Below are 18,325 nucleotides of genomic sequence, written 5' to 3' on the forward strand. Positions count from 1 at the left end.
GCACAGAATATATAGAAGAAAGATTTCCTCTGGTTTGGAAATAATAAACATTCCAATTTCCCATTATGATTCTCTAAAACTTATCAAGTTAAAAAAAACCACTGAAACTCAGCTACACATTATAATCAAGTTTCACGGTATAGGAGAGAAGAGATCTTAAGCCTTTCTTTTCTAAGAGCTAACTTCATATTCTTAAATTCTTGGGATCACAGTGGAAGTTAGCTGCTCTACTGAATGGCTCAGGAAACCTGCTCAGCTCTCTTCCCACATGAGCTTTGGAGGATCCTGTCAGGGCTGTTTCCCTGCATTACCCAGGTGGCCTTTGGAAGTAACAGGGAATCCCAGCACTTTCCACTGCAAACTCATCACACTGGCTTGTTAAAGATCCTAAATACAGTCTAATATACTAGACTGGTTGAGATGGTTTCAGTTATGCCTCATGTCTGAATCTAAAAACTGGGATGACTAGATGATTTAATTTGTTATAGGAAGAGGCAACATGGAACAATGAAAAAACCATACTATTTGAGGTTGGACTGGTCTTTAGTTGGAATCTCTACTCTGACACTTTAGTAGCAGTGTCTTTGGGGCAAGTTACTTAACATTTTTTGTCTTTATTCCTTATCTATAATGACAATGATAACAAGCTATCTTGCAGAGTTGCTATAAAGATCTGCTGATCCTAGTGTTGAGAACATAGTAATTACTGGTCCTCAATAAATGGTAGTCATTGGTACTCAAAAATGGTAGACTAAAACCCATTTAAAGGCCTACCTTCACTTGCAAAGATTGCAAAATGGCATTCATGTCAGTAATATTAAAACGATCCCTCTTAAGTTGGTCTAAAGGTTTTAATATTTTACAGTCCATGATCATTTTGCTTACTGAGGTATGGATGTGCATGTGTTATGGGAAAACCTGCTAATTTAGTTTCCCATACTGTGAAATGCTCAGAGGCATATGAGTTTACAGTAGATCAAACATCATTAATGATCTGAAAGTTTTCAGAACACTGGTTACAAAGTAACTTTTTATGCTTTGTGTAATCCTAATTCACCATTAAAAGTTGCTATATATTAATGCATTGTTCCCCCTATTTGTCTATATTCTCAAGAAGAACTTTTAATAAAAAGACAAAATTTAAATCTTAAACTGAAAATTGTATTTCAAAAGATATTTTAAAGTTTAATCCTCAGGGAAGTTATCTTATCAGACATGGTCTGCCAAATTAGTATAAGGTTTGCAAATGAGATTTATTATCTTTTAAAAAGATCACACTAAAAAACTCATGATGATTAGTTTTCAATGGTGAAATGAGATGAAAGGATCTTTTTATATAAATGAAAACACAATTCTTTACCTTTGTTGGGAGGTCCCGAACTCTTCTTTTCAAACAGTTTTTGTTCTGTTACTTTTTTCACTAAAAAACAAACAAACAAAAACCCCGAAAGCAAAACAAAACAACTCATGTTAAGAATTAGCATGGAATATGAATAGTTTCTCATCCTGGGATAACTTCGTAAGAAAAAAATAATTTGAAGTAATACATACAGGTATCAAGTACAAAATGCAGTATTTTATTATATCTTATTTAAAGAACGAGCACCAGATTTTTAAGAAGCCTGATTATCAGTTTGCAAGGCATATTGTTTTTCTTCGTATTCAACAAGAATCCCTGAAGTAACGTATCCTGGTAAAAGATATATGGCTTCTTATTCTCTAAATAATACTTCCATTACATGTCCAGTAGTGCCATATATAAAAAAGCTTATCAGATTTAAATTTGGGAAAAATTATTAGGTTTATCTCTAAAACTGAAAACATTAGAATATATATTTACATTTACAAATAAAGAATGGAGAGATGCCATTGAAAACTCATGAATTTTTCTTACTTAGTTCTTTTGTTTTCTGCATTTCTCTTGGTAAGAAACATGATGCACGGGAGATACCAAGGAGATTTTCAAGCTCTCTACTGCCCTCCAAAGCCTAAAAGAAAGACATCATAAATGACTTAAGTTCTCTACAAATATAATATTACTGACAAGTCTAGTGAAAATACAGTTTACTGTTTTTTTCATCTGAAAAAAATTTTGTGGTAGGAAATTTAACTTTTTCTGGCAGGTCAACTACTGCAAGCTTTAAAATGTGAAAAAGTCAGATATTACTAAAATATTATGGTTAATTCATATTCATATGAGAAAAGGAATTCCCATGAAAAGTAAATTAGACATATTCTCTGCAAATTCTTTTCTGGATTGGATTCTCCATGCTGGGGCTTCTTCCCTATTTTCCTTTTTCAAATGGAGTGGTAGACATATGAAACTTTATATGCCAAAAGGAAAAAAAAAAGCTAACCTCTATACTGCTTAAGTTTTGCATTATTTCTACGATTTCTTCTGATGATTTCTCCACTTTGGATAGCAACACCATGAATCTAGAAATGAAAAAAAATTAGCAAGATCAAGCATTTAAACACATTAAATCATTCTCACACCTTTAATTTTTTAAAAAAGATTTTATTTATTTTTTGACAGAGAGAGACAGTGAGAGAGGGAACATAAGCAGGGGGAGTGGGAGAGGGAGAAGCAGGCTTCTCGCCAAGCAGGGAGCCCAGTGCGGGGCTCGATCCCAGGACCCTGGGATCATGACCTGAGCCGAAGGCAGTCGCTTAATGACTGAGCCACCCAGGCGCCCCAACACCTTTAATTTTTTTTTAAAAGATCTTACATTCAGTTTTCTAATCGTTTTCTTTACAAAGTGGTAAAAGATGTAAATGCTCCTCCTTCATTATTTCATCCCTTTACAACACAATATATATTTACAAACACAATATATATTTACAAACACAATATATATTATCAATCATCCTGCCTTTGGGATTTTTGCTTTCTTTCACTCCCACTGAACAGGGGGAGATGTGAAGATATAGTTAGTTGGCTTGCTCCTTTCTCCACAGTACCACTTTGAGAACAATAATACACCATTCTCCTTACTTATCTTGATCTAAGTCTGTGAGTCAGTGTTACCAGTAATTTTTTTAATAAAAAATAAGTTTTATGGCTTAATAAATTTCAGTGTAAAAAAGATTACAAAGGCATTCTTTTAAGTTTGAAAACGAAGAAAACTTCATTTGTAATCCTATCTCCTGAACATACCTCTAGTTAACATGTTAGCATACAGGAAAAATTTTCTTAGGTTTTTTTTTGAAACCATAACTTTATATCATACTTATAACTTTATATCTATAACTTTATATCATAACTTTATATCTATAACTTTATATCATACTTTCCTTAATATTACATATATATATTTTTGCCACATCACCCATAGGTTTATAATTTTCAAGGCTGCACAATATTGTACCTAGTAAGCATACCAAAGATGACTTAACCATTCCCTTATTGTTGTAGTTTTAGTGTTTTTTCAAATTTTATGATCTCATAGCTGTATATAATCTATATCAGTGCAGTCTAATAGAAATAAAGTGTAAGCCACATATGTAATTTAAAATTTTCTAGTAGCCACATTAAAAGTAAAAAGAAACAAGTGAACTTAATTTTAATAATATATTTTCTTTTTTTTTTTAAGATTTTATTTATTTATTTGACAGAGAGAGAGCACAAGTAGGCAGAGAGGGAGAGGGAGAAGCAGGCTCTCCACTGAGCAGGGAGCCCGATGTGGGACTCGATCCCAGAACTCTGGGATCATGACCTGAGCTGAAGGCAGCCGCTTAACCGACTGAGCCACCCAGGCGCCCCTTAATAATATATTTTCTTTAACCAATATATCCAAAGTAGTATCATTTCAACATGTAATCAATACAAATTATTGAGATAGTTTATGCTTTTTTTCAAAATCCAGTGTGTACTTTACACTCATAGCACATCTCATTTCAGACTAGTCACATTTCAAATGCTCATTAGCCATGTGTGGCTGGCTAGTGACTACTGTTTCAGAGACCACAAATCTATATTATTGATGTTATGAAAGAAACTAGAAATTTTATTTAAATCCTTTTCAAAATCACATCAGTGTTATCCATTAACATTTCTGTGCTATTAATATGACACGTTAAATTTTCATATACAACAAATATGTAGAGTATGTTTCATCCACGTAAAATATGAGTATGCAAGCAAGGAATGGAGAAACAGCATTTATGCAAAAACTAAAACTTATGTGAGGAAAATGGAATTGCAGGTGATCTTTTTCTCTTTAAAAATTTTCCCTTATTATCATGCATTTCCAATGAAAAGTCACCTGTCAGAGGTCTTACTTGCTTACCACCTGAACCTCAGTTTGAAAGATAGTGTCATAAAGGAATTCCAGATCCTTCCATTGAGCTCCAAAAGTCTCAAGGAGCAAGTGGGCTTAAGTGACTCCCACCCAGGGCTGGGAACCTCCAGCTTCCCCTACATTATACCAACACTACTCACTCCCTCAGCGGGGCAAAGCTGAGGCAAATAAGCTATTTCACCATGAGAAGCAATCCTAAGGGCTCTTTACCTTGCATTCTTTTCCTGGGAGGACTGAAGTGGCAGAGCCTCTCTACACTACCTTACCTACCATACCTTAAGGAACTGATGATATTCCTTGTTGACCCTTATGGAATTATGTGGGAAGGATGGGTCCTGCAGGGTTGCCATCTTGAATGACTCCAAGGGGCTCTGTTCAGATAGATTAAGATGGAAATGGTGCCCCCAGGAGTTGTGCATGTAGCATCCCCAAAGGACCTGTTAATAATTCTGTTTCTCAAGTTAAAATAGTTATTGAGGGACTGAGCTAGGCAAAATGTTTTCAACAACCTTGGAGAGCTGTAATGGCCTGAACATCAAATAACTGGGGAAATTGTTTTCAGAATATCCTTCCCATGCTTGAGCTGCTTTTGCAGGGAAACATGTCTTCACTGCATGACCAGTAGACTAGTGGACAGTCCATCATTCTCATTTTTTAAAATTTTAATTTAATTTTTAAGTAAACTCTATGCCTAACCTGGGGCTCAAACTGAGGATCCTGAGATCAAGAGTCAAATTCTCCACTGACTGAGCCAGCCAGCTAGCCAGCCCATTTTTATTTTAATCTCCTTTCCTCTCCTCCTCCTTCTTTTACTTCTTGCTAGATGAAATCAACTCCTCCCATCTTTTTTTTTTTTTAAAGATTTTATTTATTCATTTGAGACACAGAGAAAGCATGAGTAGGGAGAGAGGCAGAGGGAGAAGCAGGCTCCCCGCCGAGCCAGGAGCCCGACGTGGGGTTCGATCCCAGGACCCCGGGATCACAACCTGAGCCGAAGGCAGACGCCCAACCATCTGAGCCACCCAGACACCCCAACTCCTCCCATCTTGATAGCAACCAGTTTCATGGAATGGGTACACACACACACACACACACACACACACACACACACACACTTCAAATCATCACATTACAGACTTTAAATACATACACCTTTATTTGCCAATTACACTTTAATAAAGCTGGGGATAATTACATAAAGAAAAAAAGCCCCTTAACCTTCTGCCACACATGTCCTTCTAATGTGTAATCCTGGATTTCCTACCTATTTGTATTCTTCACTCTCTGGCCTAAGCTGTGAGTGCTAGGGAAATCTTATAGCAGGATTGATGGTCAATATTACAAGTATATGATTTGCTAGGCCCCTGATGCTGCTTAACGCATTTACTTAATTTAATGAATATATATATATTTTTTTTTTTGCAAATCATTGCTCAAAATAATGGTCTAAACCCAATCTCTGTTCCTCCATACTGAAATTAAACTCTTATATTCAGATTTCTGCCTTACTACTCTACTGGTACTATACTCTCAAAGGCCACAAATGAACTCTTAATTAATTCCATTACCAAAAACTTATATCAAAGTTACTACCTATAAGAGACTGTATTTATATATAATCTCAAGAAACCTGGAAGTTATATGTACATTACAGGGACAAAATCCTCAGGTTTTTCTTTATCCTCTTAATATTATGTCTTATAGAGAAAAAGGTAGATAGGTCACAGAACCTCTACTTAATCTAATTGTTTATCTAAACTGATTATTTTGGTAGCTGGATTGTAATGATGAAATATGTTGCTAAGTTTTTTTTTGAACTCTTTCTAAAGTGAAAGCATGGTACTTGTTACTTTACAGGCTATATCTTAATCTTTAAAATAATTCTCTGTGATAAACATTATCTCCATTTTATAGATGTGGAAACTGAAACACAAATTATTTAATTATTCAGGGTTACACAATAAGGAACACAATCATTGTGAATTCTTTGGGATTTTCTATACATAGCATTGTGTTTTCTGAAAATAGAGACAGTTTTAGGGGCGCCTGGGTGGTTCAGTTGTTAAGCGTCTGCCTTCAGCTCAGGTCATGAGCCCAGGGTCCTGGGATCGAGCCCCACATTGGGCTCCTGGCTAGGCCGGGAGCCTGCTTCTCCCTCTCCCGCTCCCCCTGCTTGTGTTCCCTCTTCTCTCTCTGTGTCACATAAATAAATAAAATCTTAAAAAAAAAGGGTTTTATTTCTTCCTTTCCAAATGGATGCCTTTTGTTTTCTTTCTTCTTCCCTTTCTTCCCTCCTTCTGCCTAATTGCTCTGATTAGAATATCCTGTAAAATGTTGAATACTAGTGGTGAAAATGGGCATGCCTATCTTGTTATTGATCTTTGGGGGAAGGCTTTCATTCTTCCATGTCAAAAATTTTGAACAGTTGAAAAATAAGTCTCTTGTAAACATTGGTTTCTCTTTTAGTCTTTACTTACCTACAGAATATAGGCATGACTTTATTTTCATTTTAAGTTTTTGATAAGCATGTTCAACTAACTCACTCCTAAAGACCGGGTGATTTAAGCAGAAAAATGAACCACAAATCAGATTCTTGTTGCATAACTGAATGCTTAAAACATAATAAAGAGTAACTCAGACTTAGAATTCTTTTTTTCCCCCAGACTTAGAATTCTGGAAAGTGGCTACCTGTCACAATTAATTGTATTCATAACAAACAAATAAAAAACCCAATTCTAGCATAATTCTTTACAATTAGAAAAAGGTTTTATTTGGATTAGTATAGAAATTTTTTTAAAAGTCTAAAAAAAAATTGCTTTTCTATCTATAAGAGAATAAGCCAGTGGTTAAAAATAAGCTTTATACAACAGGAGGGACTTTTGTGGTGATGGGATTGTCCTATATCTTGATGGTGGTGAACCTACACATGTGATAAAGTTACACAGAACTAAAAACATATATATGCAAACACCAATGAGTACATGTGAAACTTAAGAAATCTGAATAAAAATCAGTGGACTGTGGCAATGTCAATTTTCTGGTTGTGATACTGTCCTATAGTTTTGGAAGATGTTATCATGTCAGTAAAGTGAGAAACGGGTATACATGATCTCTCTGTTTTACTTCTCACAACAGCATGTGAATCTACAATCTGAAAAGAAAAGGTTTAATGGAAGTAAACCTGCAGAAAGATAGTCACCAATACTGTATTTTCATAGCAGTGACAGTAGCCAGCAGCAAATTGCCAAGAGGAAGGAAAGCCAATGGCAGTGAATTATATAATATATTTTCCTTTCAGAGTATAAAGGATATGGAAGTTCACATAAAATATTAATGTGTAGGTGTCTGTTTATAAATGATCTCTATTGACATGTCACTAACTGCTTGTTTTCTGGGGAAAAAAATTTTAAACCTAGAATGTGGAACTATATTTTCCTGTTGGAATAATTCTTATATTTAAAACTTACCAAATTGATTAACAGGGTGTCATTTTAGGACATATACATAATTGAAAAACAAAAAGTGTAAAAGAGTATACATTATATGCCATCTTTGTATAAAAAGAGAAACCAGAAAAAAGAAATGAAACAACTTGATTTTATAAAAATAAACATAAGAAAGGGAAACCAGAAATTAATGAATTTGGTTACCTACAGGGAGTAGATAGAAAGAACTGGGAGAGAGTGACACTTCTCTGAATATTCTTTTTTGTAAAGTTTTGGCTTTTGGAATCATATTAATGTTTTACATCGTTAAAAAATTAAATCAAAAAGGATGAGAGAAAAAAGATTAAAATTGAAAAAAAAAAACAGAAACAAGAGAATCTAACTACTTCAAATGAATAACTAATTCTTCAAACAAAACACTAGTGCAAGTAATGTGGAGAAAAAGGAACCCTCTTACACTGTTGATGGGAATACAAACTGGGGCAGCCACTGTAGAAAACAGTATGGAGGCTCCTCAGAAAGTTAAAAATAGAACTACCCGACTATCCAGTAATCGCACCACTGGATATTTAACCCCAAAATACAAAAACACTAATTCAAAGAGATACATGCACCTCTGTTTATGGCAGCACTATTTACAATAGCCAAATTATGGAAGCAGCCCAAGTGTCCATCAATTGATGAATTGGGTAAAGAAGAGGTGGTGTATACACACACACACACACACACACACACACACACACACTGGAATATTATTCAGCCATAAAAAAGAATGAAATCTTGCCATTTGCAACAGCATGGATGGAACTAGGTAGGGAGTATAACGCTAATGAGCAATAGAAGTCAGAGAAAATTAAATACTATATGATTTCACTCACATATGGAATTTAATAAATAAAACAAACAAGCAAAGAAGAAAAAAGAGAGACAAACCAAGAAGCAGATTTAAAAAAATTTTTTTTAACATTTTTTAAAATTTTATTTGTCAGAGGGAGAGAGTGTGAGCAAGCACAAGCAGGGGGAGCTGCAGGCAGAGGGAGAAGCAGGCTCCCCGCTGAGCAGGGAGCCCGATGTGGGGCTCGATCCCAGAACCCTGGGATCATGACCTGAGCTGAAGGCAGATGCTTAACTGACTGAGCCACCCAAGTGTCCCCAGGAAACAGATTTTTAACTATAGAAAACAAACTGATGGTTACCAGAGGGGAGCTTCGTGGAGGGGGGGATGGGTGAAATAGGTGATGGGGATTAAAGTGTACAATTATCATGATGAATACTGAGTAATGTTTAGAATTGTTGAATCACTATATTGTACACCTGAAATTAATATAGCACTGTTAACTATACCTGAATTAAAATAGAAAAAATTAACAAAAGAGAACTAATCCAAGTAGTTTTGAACATAGTAATTTGACTATATACTGTCAAGTTAAAGACAAAAAAGATTTGCAAACAAAACTTGAATGCTTTGCAAGCTTGTTTTTAATAGTGCTATAAGTGCAGGAATTCTCAAACTATTTTGTGTTCATGGTAAGATTAAGCAAATGTGAAAATATACTGCTGCTATGAGGAGCTAAAGATGTAGTATCTCTGAGAAGGGGTGCAAATACAGAAAGGGTGAAAGCAAGGCAAAACCCTTTATCACTATGAACTCATGAATTTTAAAAAGGCCGGCTAATAGAAGGAATGATGGAGTTAGAAAATCACCATTGTATAACCAACTTAGTAGGGTAGACTACCTTCCCACTGTAGGTGGGCATCATTTAATTCATTGAGGGGCTGAATAGAACAAAAGTGGAGGAAAGGAGGATTGGTTCCCTGCCTGCCTGTTTATTTTTTTAAATTTATTTTTATTTTTAAATTTCTTTTATTTTTTAGAGAGAGCAAGAGAGCAAGCATGGAGGGGAGGGGCCGGAGGAGAGGGAGAGAGAGAATCTCAAACAGGCTCCACAGCCAGCATGGGGATTGATCCCATGACCCTATGACCTGAGCTGAAATGAAGAGTCAGACCCTAAACCCACTGAGCCACCCAAGCGACTCATCCTGCTTGCCTGTTTGAATTGGGACATCGCTCTTCTGCTCTTGAACTTGGATTTACACCATCAGCTCCCCTGGTTGTCAGGCCTTTGGACTTGAATTTGAATTACACCACTGGCTTTCTTGAGTCTCAGGCTTGTGGATGGTAGATAGTGGGACTTAGCCTCTCTAATTGCATGAGCCAATTTTTCATAATCAATCTATCTCTATATATGCAACTATATACATATAACTCATTATCAATACATTTTAATTATTTTTTAAAAAGATTTATTTATTTTAGAGAGAGGGAGCATGTGTGTGCATGCAAATGGAGGGAGGGGCAGAGGGAGAGAATCTCCAGTAGTCTTCCTGCTGAGCATGGAGCCCAATGGGCTTTTTATCCCAGAACCCTGAGATCATGACCTGAGCTGAAATCAAGAGTTGGATGCTTAACCAACTGAGCTACCCAGGTGCCCCAATACATTTTAATTATTAATAACAATATATCAATGCCATTTTATTATCATTAAATGTTATATTTTATTAATACTATATTATTATTATATTATTACATATATATGTATCTGCAATTGGTTCTGTTTCTCTGGACAACCCTAACCTATACAATCGCCAAAACGAAATATAAAATGCTATGATCGGGGCGCCTGGGTGGCTTAGTCGTTAAGTGTCTGCCTTCGGCTCAGGTCATGATCCCAGGGTCCTGGGATCGAGCCCTGCATCAGGCTCCCTGCTCAGGGGGAAGGCTGCTTCTCCCTCTCCCACTCCCCCTGCTTGTGTTCCTGCTCTCGCTATCTCTCTGTCAAATAAATAAATAAAATCTTTAATCAAAAAATGCTATGATCATTTAAAACTGATGTACAAATGTGAAATGTTCAATTTAACTTCAGATTTTCAAAAACCAAGTCTTTAGAACAGCTTTACAAGATAATAAAAGAAATCTAAACAAATGGAACAAATGAAGAACCCATTACTAAAGCTAGTAAAATGGCTTTATTGACTAGGATTGAGTAAGTTTATAATGAGTGGAAAAAAACAATCAGCAAGCCATAATTTTTATCTATTGCAAAATATCTTGGCTTGTCCTTAAGTTCACTAATTCTAGTATCAAGTCATGGAGTGATATACATAAATAATAGGGATCTTTAGAAATAAACATTGAGAGAAATTAAGTAAATATAGGCAAATTCCTAAGTGAACCATAACAAAGGTTCTTGTTCCCTTGCTACTTTAAAGCTCACTGCTACGAGAGCTGTTGTTAAAAATCTGGAGCTGTAAGCAAATCGATGGGTTCAGAAGAATAAGGAAGGGAAGAAACTATAAAAAGTTAGAATAACTTAAGTGGAGCTGATTTGGCGGAAAGCAAGGATAAGTTTGGCTTGATCACTGTTGTCCAAAAACATTTCCTCCTTCACTGCCTACTTTTATTCCTAAGTTTTTTATACTTCATATAATTATATCAGAAATTCATTTGGTTTAGCAGGTATCTACTTTCATTTTTTTAAATTTAAATTCAGTTAATTAACATACGGTATATTATTAGTTTCAGAGATAAGAGTTCAGTGATTCATCAGTCTTATATAACACCCAGTCTTATATAACACCTGGGTGTTATCTGCTTTCAACTATAAGATTATACATGTTTCAAAAATTGTTACTTGCCCCTTGCTCTCACTGTATGTCCTTTTGTACAATTTATTTTTCTGTGTGTATATATTGACAATTTTAAAATACATTAAATAAGTTAAACAAAAAGAGAATGCTTTCCCTTTTTTGGGAAAGATTTTATTTATTCATTTTAGAGAGAGAGAGAGCATGAATGGGAGGAGAAGCAGAGGAGGTGGGAGAGAGAGTCTGAAGCAGACTCCATGCTGAACGGAGCCCGACGCAGGGCTCAGTCTCACAACCCCGAGATCATGACCTAAGCTGAAACCAGGAGTTGGATGCTTAACCAACTGAGCCACCCAGGAACCCCAAGAATGCTTTCCTCTTAATATCTAGTTGAGACTGGTTTCACTGAGGAAATGGGAACGTTGCTTGGGGGAAGGAAGGAGTAGTAATTCACAACAAAAATATTTGTGGGACAGGGCACATGAAAATATTTGGAGCTGGGGGAGCATGGCTAGGAAAAGCATCTAGTAAAAGCAGATAAAGGGGTATGATGATAGATGTAGGAGATGCCAAACAAAGAAATTTCTCTGTGAAACTCTTCCCTTTGTCTCTGTTGTACTCTAAATGGCATTCAATTTTTGTATATTTTAATCTAGACTAGTACTGATTAAGACTATAGTTCAGCTACATTATGAAAAAAAAAGACTTCTGGGGTTATAACCACAAGTTACAACACTATTCGTATGGAAAATGCATTCTGAATTCCACTCATATGATTTAAAAAAACATTTTGAAACATAACTTATAACCTATTTCTGAGTTTGGAAAGGTATATTAACCTACAACATAAGACCATAAACTCCCAATGGGTAGAAACTTCATTTTCTTCATCTTTACCCACCCATCATATTGTGTGGCACACAGACAATATAGCTGAAAGGGTAAATGAGCTGAACGTATGAATTACTTTGAAAATTTAACCCCCTGTTCTGGTTAATTCAATTTTCCAGCCTCGGTGGATAGATATAAAACTATCCTTTCCAGGATATATATGGGAAGTAGATTTTTGTAGATAATACCTTCATTCAAGGCAGCATTGGCTGGCCAATAGGAAAATAGTTGGGTGCTGGCATATAAAAGCCTCCTGGGTTCCTCTGGATCTCTTACTCTGCTGGCTTCACTGTGTTCCTAGCTCTTGAACCAGGTATTTGTTAGGCATTATGTTCCCAGATAACAGATTATTTTTCCATCCATATAAAATCTGAAAAGGGCATTTTCCTCAGTTTTATCTTAAGCTGGTCTCTTATTCATGGGCTGGGAAACTGCACTCAATGAGTATTAAAATTAAGATATCACAGGGGCGTTTGAGTGGCTCAGTCAGTTGAGTATCCGACTCTTCATTTTCTCTCAGATCATGATCTCAGGGTCCTGAGATCAAGCCCTGCATGGGACTCTGCACTCAGTGGGGGGTTTGCTTGAGATTCTCTCTTTCCCTCTCCCTCTCCCCTCACCCCACTTGCACTCTCGCTTTCTCTCAAAGAAATATTAAAAAAAATTAAGATATTACATATCATGATCACATGAACACTGCAAAACACATCACAAAATATTTTACTTCTTTAAAAAAGAATACTTCAACTCAGGTATAAACTATTTTTTAAAATTTTTGCAAATAGATTATTTCTCTTAAATTATTACTTTAAGAAATATGATTCTTTTAAGACATGTGTTTATTATTTCAAAAACAACAAACTTACTCATCATTGTCTTTTGTTGTAGATTCCTTCCTTTCGGTTAAACTGAGGTGACTCAATTTTTTCCTTTTTCCTATATACAAGCAGTAAAAAGAAGAACTTAAGGGGAAAATTGTCAAATTTTAAATAGAATTTAGATCAACAAAGTTTAAATAGAAAATAAAAAGGTAGACTAATGAAAGGGAAGTAGGAAAAGAAAAAGTATCCTAGAATTTGCTATGGAAAAAAAAATCACTATTACGGATAACTTTTCAATAGCTATTTTTTTTTATTTTCCAATATCCCAGTTTTTTATTCATGACTTTATATAGAAAAAAAATAATCTTTACTAGATAAAGGATACTTTCATCAAATATTTTAATAAACAATATTATCTTAAAGTTTCCAGTTTGTATTATTTCACCCCTATTTTTTGCCTCAAAGTTAACAAGAGGTTGGTGATACTTATATCTACAAAGTAGTGAGTTTCTAGTGATGTCACAGTAAAATAAATTTGATAAATGTGCCTGACTTTAAATATATATTGAAAAAATGCATAATGATTTAGCAAATTCTTGGAAAGATCCTGTGTGTGGGATTGAAAGGTAAATTTGATTTTATAGCTCTAGTAGAATATGATGTTTGCATTTATTAGTGGTCAAATAGATAATTGTTTTATGAGCTCTCCATTTAGTTGTTGGTTCTACTGTACTTCATAGTATAGTACCCCATATACTTTAAACATATTTGATGTATAATAAGTATTTGAGGACATAATAAATTCTTAATGTCTTACATACACTGGCCTTCAATAAATGTTTATTGAATGAATAAGCAAGCAAATGAATGAATAATCCAAACTTTTTACTACAAATGAAAAAAAGTCCAGAGAAATCATTTTTTTAAATGTAAAATTGGTGACAACTTCCTTACACTATGTATTCTTATGTTGTTTCATTTGTTCAACAACTGGCACAGGAACTATTATTTAACTCAATGTCCTTATTCTTCACAAAGGAAAAACAGGTGAAATAAATTTTATTATTTAATTTAACCCAACATACTCAAAATACTCTAATTTTAACATATGATAATATAAAATTATTAGTGGGATCATTCATATTCTCTTTCTCACACTGTCTTTGATATATGGTGTGTATTTTACACTTATAGCACATCTCAGTTCAGATGAGCCACAATCCAAATGCTCTGTAATCTACATGTATTGGAAAGTATAGCTCTATGTAATACTGAAGGAGGATCTGATACTTCTAGATGAAACTGAGTACACAAATAACACGAAGGCAATTTCTTTAAATTTTCAAATATAATTTATTAATATATTAATGTACTGTCTGGAACAGACTTTCCAATGCTGGTTTATACTTTTTTCTTCACTTAATTTTTATTCCATTACTCTTATTTGCTCCTATTACTAGGGGAAAAGTTTATTTAAAGTATATTTTCTATTCTCTGATATTTATAATTTCACTGAGTAAGTTGGTTCAGAAACTAACAATAATTTCCCTCATTGTTACTTTGGATCTTGTGGCTTCTCTCAAAAAAAAAAAAAAGTATCATAACTAAATTATCTCAAAATAGTCTTTAATTCTAAAAAGAGAAAAACTTGTGATTTAGAGATCTTGCTAAAGTACTAGTTATCTCTTTTTATTAACTTTTCATTATTTGACTTGACTCTATCCTTAAATTCCAAATAGTAAGAGTTTATTTAACAAAGGATTAAAGGGAAAAAGAGTAACCATTTTTTTAAAAAAGATTTTATTTTTATTTATTTGCCAGAGAGTGAGAGAGCACAAGTAGGGGGAGCAGCAGAGGGAGAGGGAGAAGCAGGCCCCTCGCTGAGCAGGGAACCTGATGCAGGGCTCAATCCCGGGACCCTGAGATAATGACCTGAGCCAAAGACTGTTGTTTAGCCGACTGAGCCACCCAGGTGCCCCAACAGTAACAATATTTTATTTATGATTTTAGAGAACTCTGAGGAAAAAGTCTATTAAAATCCATCTCTCTTAAAAAAATCAAGCTGGATATGAAATCCCATGATACACATTAAACCTTATATTCAGAAAATCTTTGCCTAAAGGTTAATACTAATTTCCTGAATTTTGTGCTCTGCTGTCTGCATTCAATAAAGCTCCACAATTAAATATTAAAATTACTTTGTTCCTTTAACTTATAATTAATTTTCACATTTTAGCACCATCAGTCAATAAAGTTAGGTGAGAAATAGTAAAAGAATGCTTTATTTGAATTTTCACCAGGTGTTCAATGCCTGCTGAAACATTTTTATTATTGTAAGGGGATCAGATATCTTATTCTATAAAATGTAATCTATAGCATTAATCTCAATCTCCTCATAGAAGGACTTACATTTCTAATATACTTTCCAATTGTTAAATAGGAGGAGTTTTAATATCTCTAAGAATAACACTTGGAGCCTGACTCTCCCTCTGCCTGCCACTCTCCCTGCTTGTGCTCTCTGTCAAATAAATAAATAAAATCTTAAAAAAAAAATTGCTTCCTTGATTTCATTTCATTCTATTAGCAATTAACATACAGTAAATAGCTGCAGATTCTATATGGACTGTTTCTTGCTAGGTTATATATAACAAACAGTTGTGTATGTGATTCCCTTTAAAGGCAGTTTCACAAAACACTGGTGAAAAATGTACCATCACTGAATCTGGGCTACATTCAAAACTGTATTTTGGACTTTCTGGTAAGGCTCAGGGAGCCCCTTCTCTGACTAATGAAGATAACTTTCAACAGATCATGATGTTTAGAAGTACAATCAATGATGTTAATGATAACGGCTAACACTTAAATAGTATTTTTAGGGCCATGCACTGTTTTTAAATGTTACATATATAAACTAATCTGCAAAACTCTGCATTGGTCACTCTTATTCCCATTTTACAGATGAGGAAACAGAGGCACAGAATGGCCACATAACTTATCCAAGGCCCTAAAGCTAGTAAGTGCCAGAGTCAGGATCCAAGTCTGACACCCAACCTTCTGTGCCACTCAGGTACCCCAAAATCATGTTATTCTTTTAATTAACCAAATTATTATTATTAAACAAGAGTGGAGAGTGAAGAACCTCTTTAGAGGATTAATTCATGAAAAATAACAATGTTAATGGTTCCTTTTTTAAAATTCAAAATACCTTTATTGAGTCCCATGGAAGAAATTTAATATTCTTAAAATATTACCTATATTATTGAAGAGAAAGGTATCAATGAGAAAATTGGAATTGCTTTTTAGCTACTAAAACATTAATATTTGAGAAGCAGAATGGTAAGTTTTAAAATCTTTCATCCAAATTAGATTGTGGACCACATTAAGAAGCATTTGGCTCATATATCTCAAACTGCTCATCATATATTTAAGCTGATAGTAATTTATCAGCTCCTTTGAAATACATATTGTCTGTTCCTTCTCCCACTTAAAAAGAAATCAGTCTTGACAGAGGTCTACCATTTGATTAGTCTTTTCAAAGAACCTCCTTTTTTTTTTAAATCATTGCCTTGTTTTCTATTTAATACTTTATTTCTATTTAATACTTTATATCTTTTACTATTTCCTTTCTTGTATTTTTGGGGGTTTGTTCTATTCTTTTTCCATCCATCTGAGTTGAATGCTTGGCTTATTAGTTTTCAATCATTCTTCCTTTCTAAATATATGCATTTAAAAGTACAAAATTTCCACTAAGAACTGTTTTAGTATAAAGCAGTATTTAGGTATAAAGTTTTCCTGTAAGTTTTTTGTTATTATCATTCAATTCTAAATATTTTATACTTTCCATTATGATTTTTCTGAACAATGAATTTTAGAAGGTTCTAGGTTTCCAAATAGGTGGGCTAAAATTTTTAGAGGGCTGCCTTTTTATTATTGATTCCTAACTGCACAAAATTTTGGTTAGCGACTGTGACAGCAATTTTAGTATGTTGAGAGTTCTTTGTGACTCCAAACTGGTTATATTTTTTGTAAAAGTTCTAGGTCATGCTTTATCATGTGTTGGGTATTATACTTGTTTGACCACAGCTCATTAGATCACACTTGCTAGCTATGTTCCAAACTGTTTATATCCTTCCTAAGTTTTTATCTATTTCATCAGTTTCTGAAAGAGGTACTTTAAATTTTACTATAATTAGGGATTAGTGAGTCTCTCCTTGTAATCCTGTCCTATTTCATTATGTTTTGTTTTTGTTTTAGATGCACACAGTTTCAGAAATCTTTTTCTAGTAGTGACTCCTTCTCTCACTATGTATAGATTCCTTTATCTTCAATAAGGTTTTTTTGCTTTAAAGTCCATTTTGCTCTATATTAATATTCTTATAACAACTATTAATTTTTTTAAAGTTAATATTTGCTTTGTTTTTTATTAATATTAATTATATTAATAAAAACAGCTAAAATACATATTGAAAACTTACTACATGCCAGGCAATGCTCTGAGTGTTTTTTGTATATTACTTTAATTGTCACAATAATCCTGAGGTAGATATTATTTTCCCCATTTTTACATGCAAATAAAAAAGACACAATTTTAAAGTCAGTTAACAGATATTCTTCTGCTCCCTAAAAATTGTAAGAATCTTAAAACACTTTAGCTTCTTCCTGCTCCCTCATCAGTATTCCATGCTATTACAGTCTTTATTTGTTTTTAACCTTCTCAAATTGTCTTTTGCTTTGTAGTGAGCAGAATTTGTAGCCACATTTTTGTAATTAGATTTATATTAAATTTACCAACATGTCTGCTAATTTATTTTTCACCATTGTTCTTTGCATTCCATTCCTCTACCTGAGGCTCAGTTTACTTCTCCAAGTAGATTTTTTAGTAGCCCCTTCAGGGAGTCTCTGTGAATGGTAAATTCTGTCAGACTTTGTCTGAAAAAAATCTTTATTTCATCTTCATTTCCTGAATAAAAAAATTCAGCTGTGATTTTTATTTGGTATTATTCTACTTCCTGCTGGAGTCTGTTGATAGTCTACTATCAGTCTGTCATTCCCTTGTGGGCTATATGTCTTTTTCTCTGGTGGCCTTTAAAATTTTCTCTTTGTCTTTGACAGTTTGCAGTTTTACCATGATATGACTAGGTGTGGATTTGTTTTCATTCATCCTGCTCAGACTAAGCATGCTATTCCAACCTGGAAATTCTCATCTTTCCTTAACTGTGAA

At 34.2% G+C, this 18,325-nt stretch overlaps 1 protein-coding gene across 3 annotated transcripts in view; it reads right to left on the reverse strand.

Annotated features, from left to right (window-relative positions):
* The window catches only part of LOC113927521 (integrin subunit beta 3 binding protein), a 67,136-nt gene that overhangs the window by 12,095 nt on the left and 36,716 nt on the right, over positions 1 to 18,325 (reverse strand). For 2 of the 3 annotated variants that reach the window (XM_027603407.2, XM_027603425.2), the window contains 4 exons: positions 13,150 to 13,219; positions 2,358 to 2,436; positions 1,895 to 1,988; positions 1,361 to 1,420 (listed from right to left, as the gene is read on the reverse strand). In XM_027603407.2, the coding sequence (XP_027459208.1) occupies positions 1,361 to 1,420; positions 1,895 to 1,988; positions 2,358 to 2,436; positions 13,150 to 13,219 (303 nt within the window). The remainder of the gene's footprint in view (positions 1 to 1,360; positions 1,421 to 1,894; positions 1,989 to 2,357; positions 2,437 to 13,149; positions 13,220 to 18,325) is intronic. The other variant, XM_027603415.2, reaches the window with a different exon arrangement.

Source organism: Zalophus californianus, chromosome 4, assembly GCF_009762305.2.
Source record: "Zalophus californianus isolate mZalCal1 chromosome 4, mZalCal1.pri.v2, whole genome shotgun sequence".
Classification (NCBI taxonomy): domain Eukaryota; kingdom Metazoa; phylum Chordata; class Mammalia; order Carnivora; family Otariidae; genus Zalophus; species Zalophus californianus.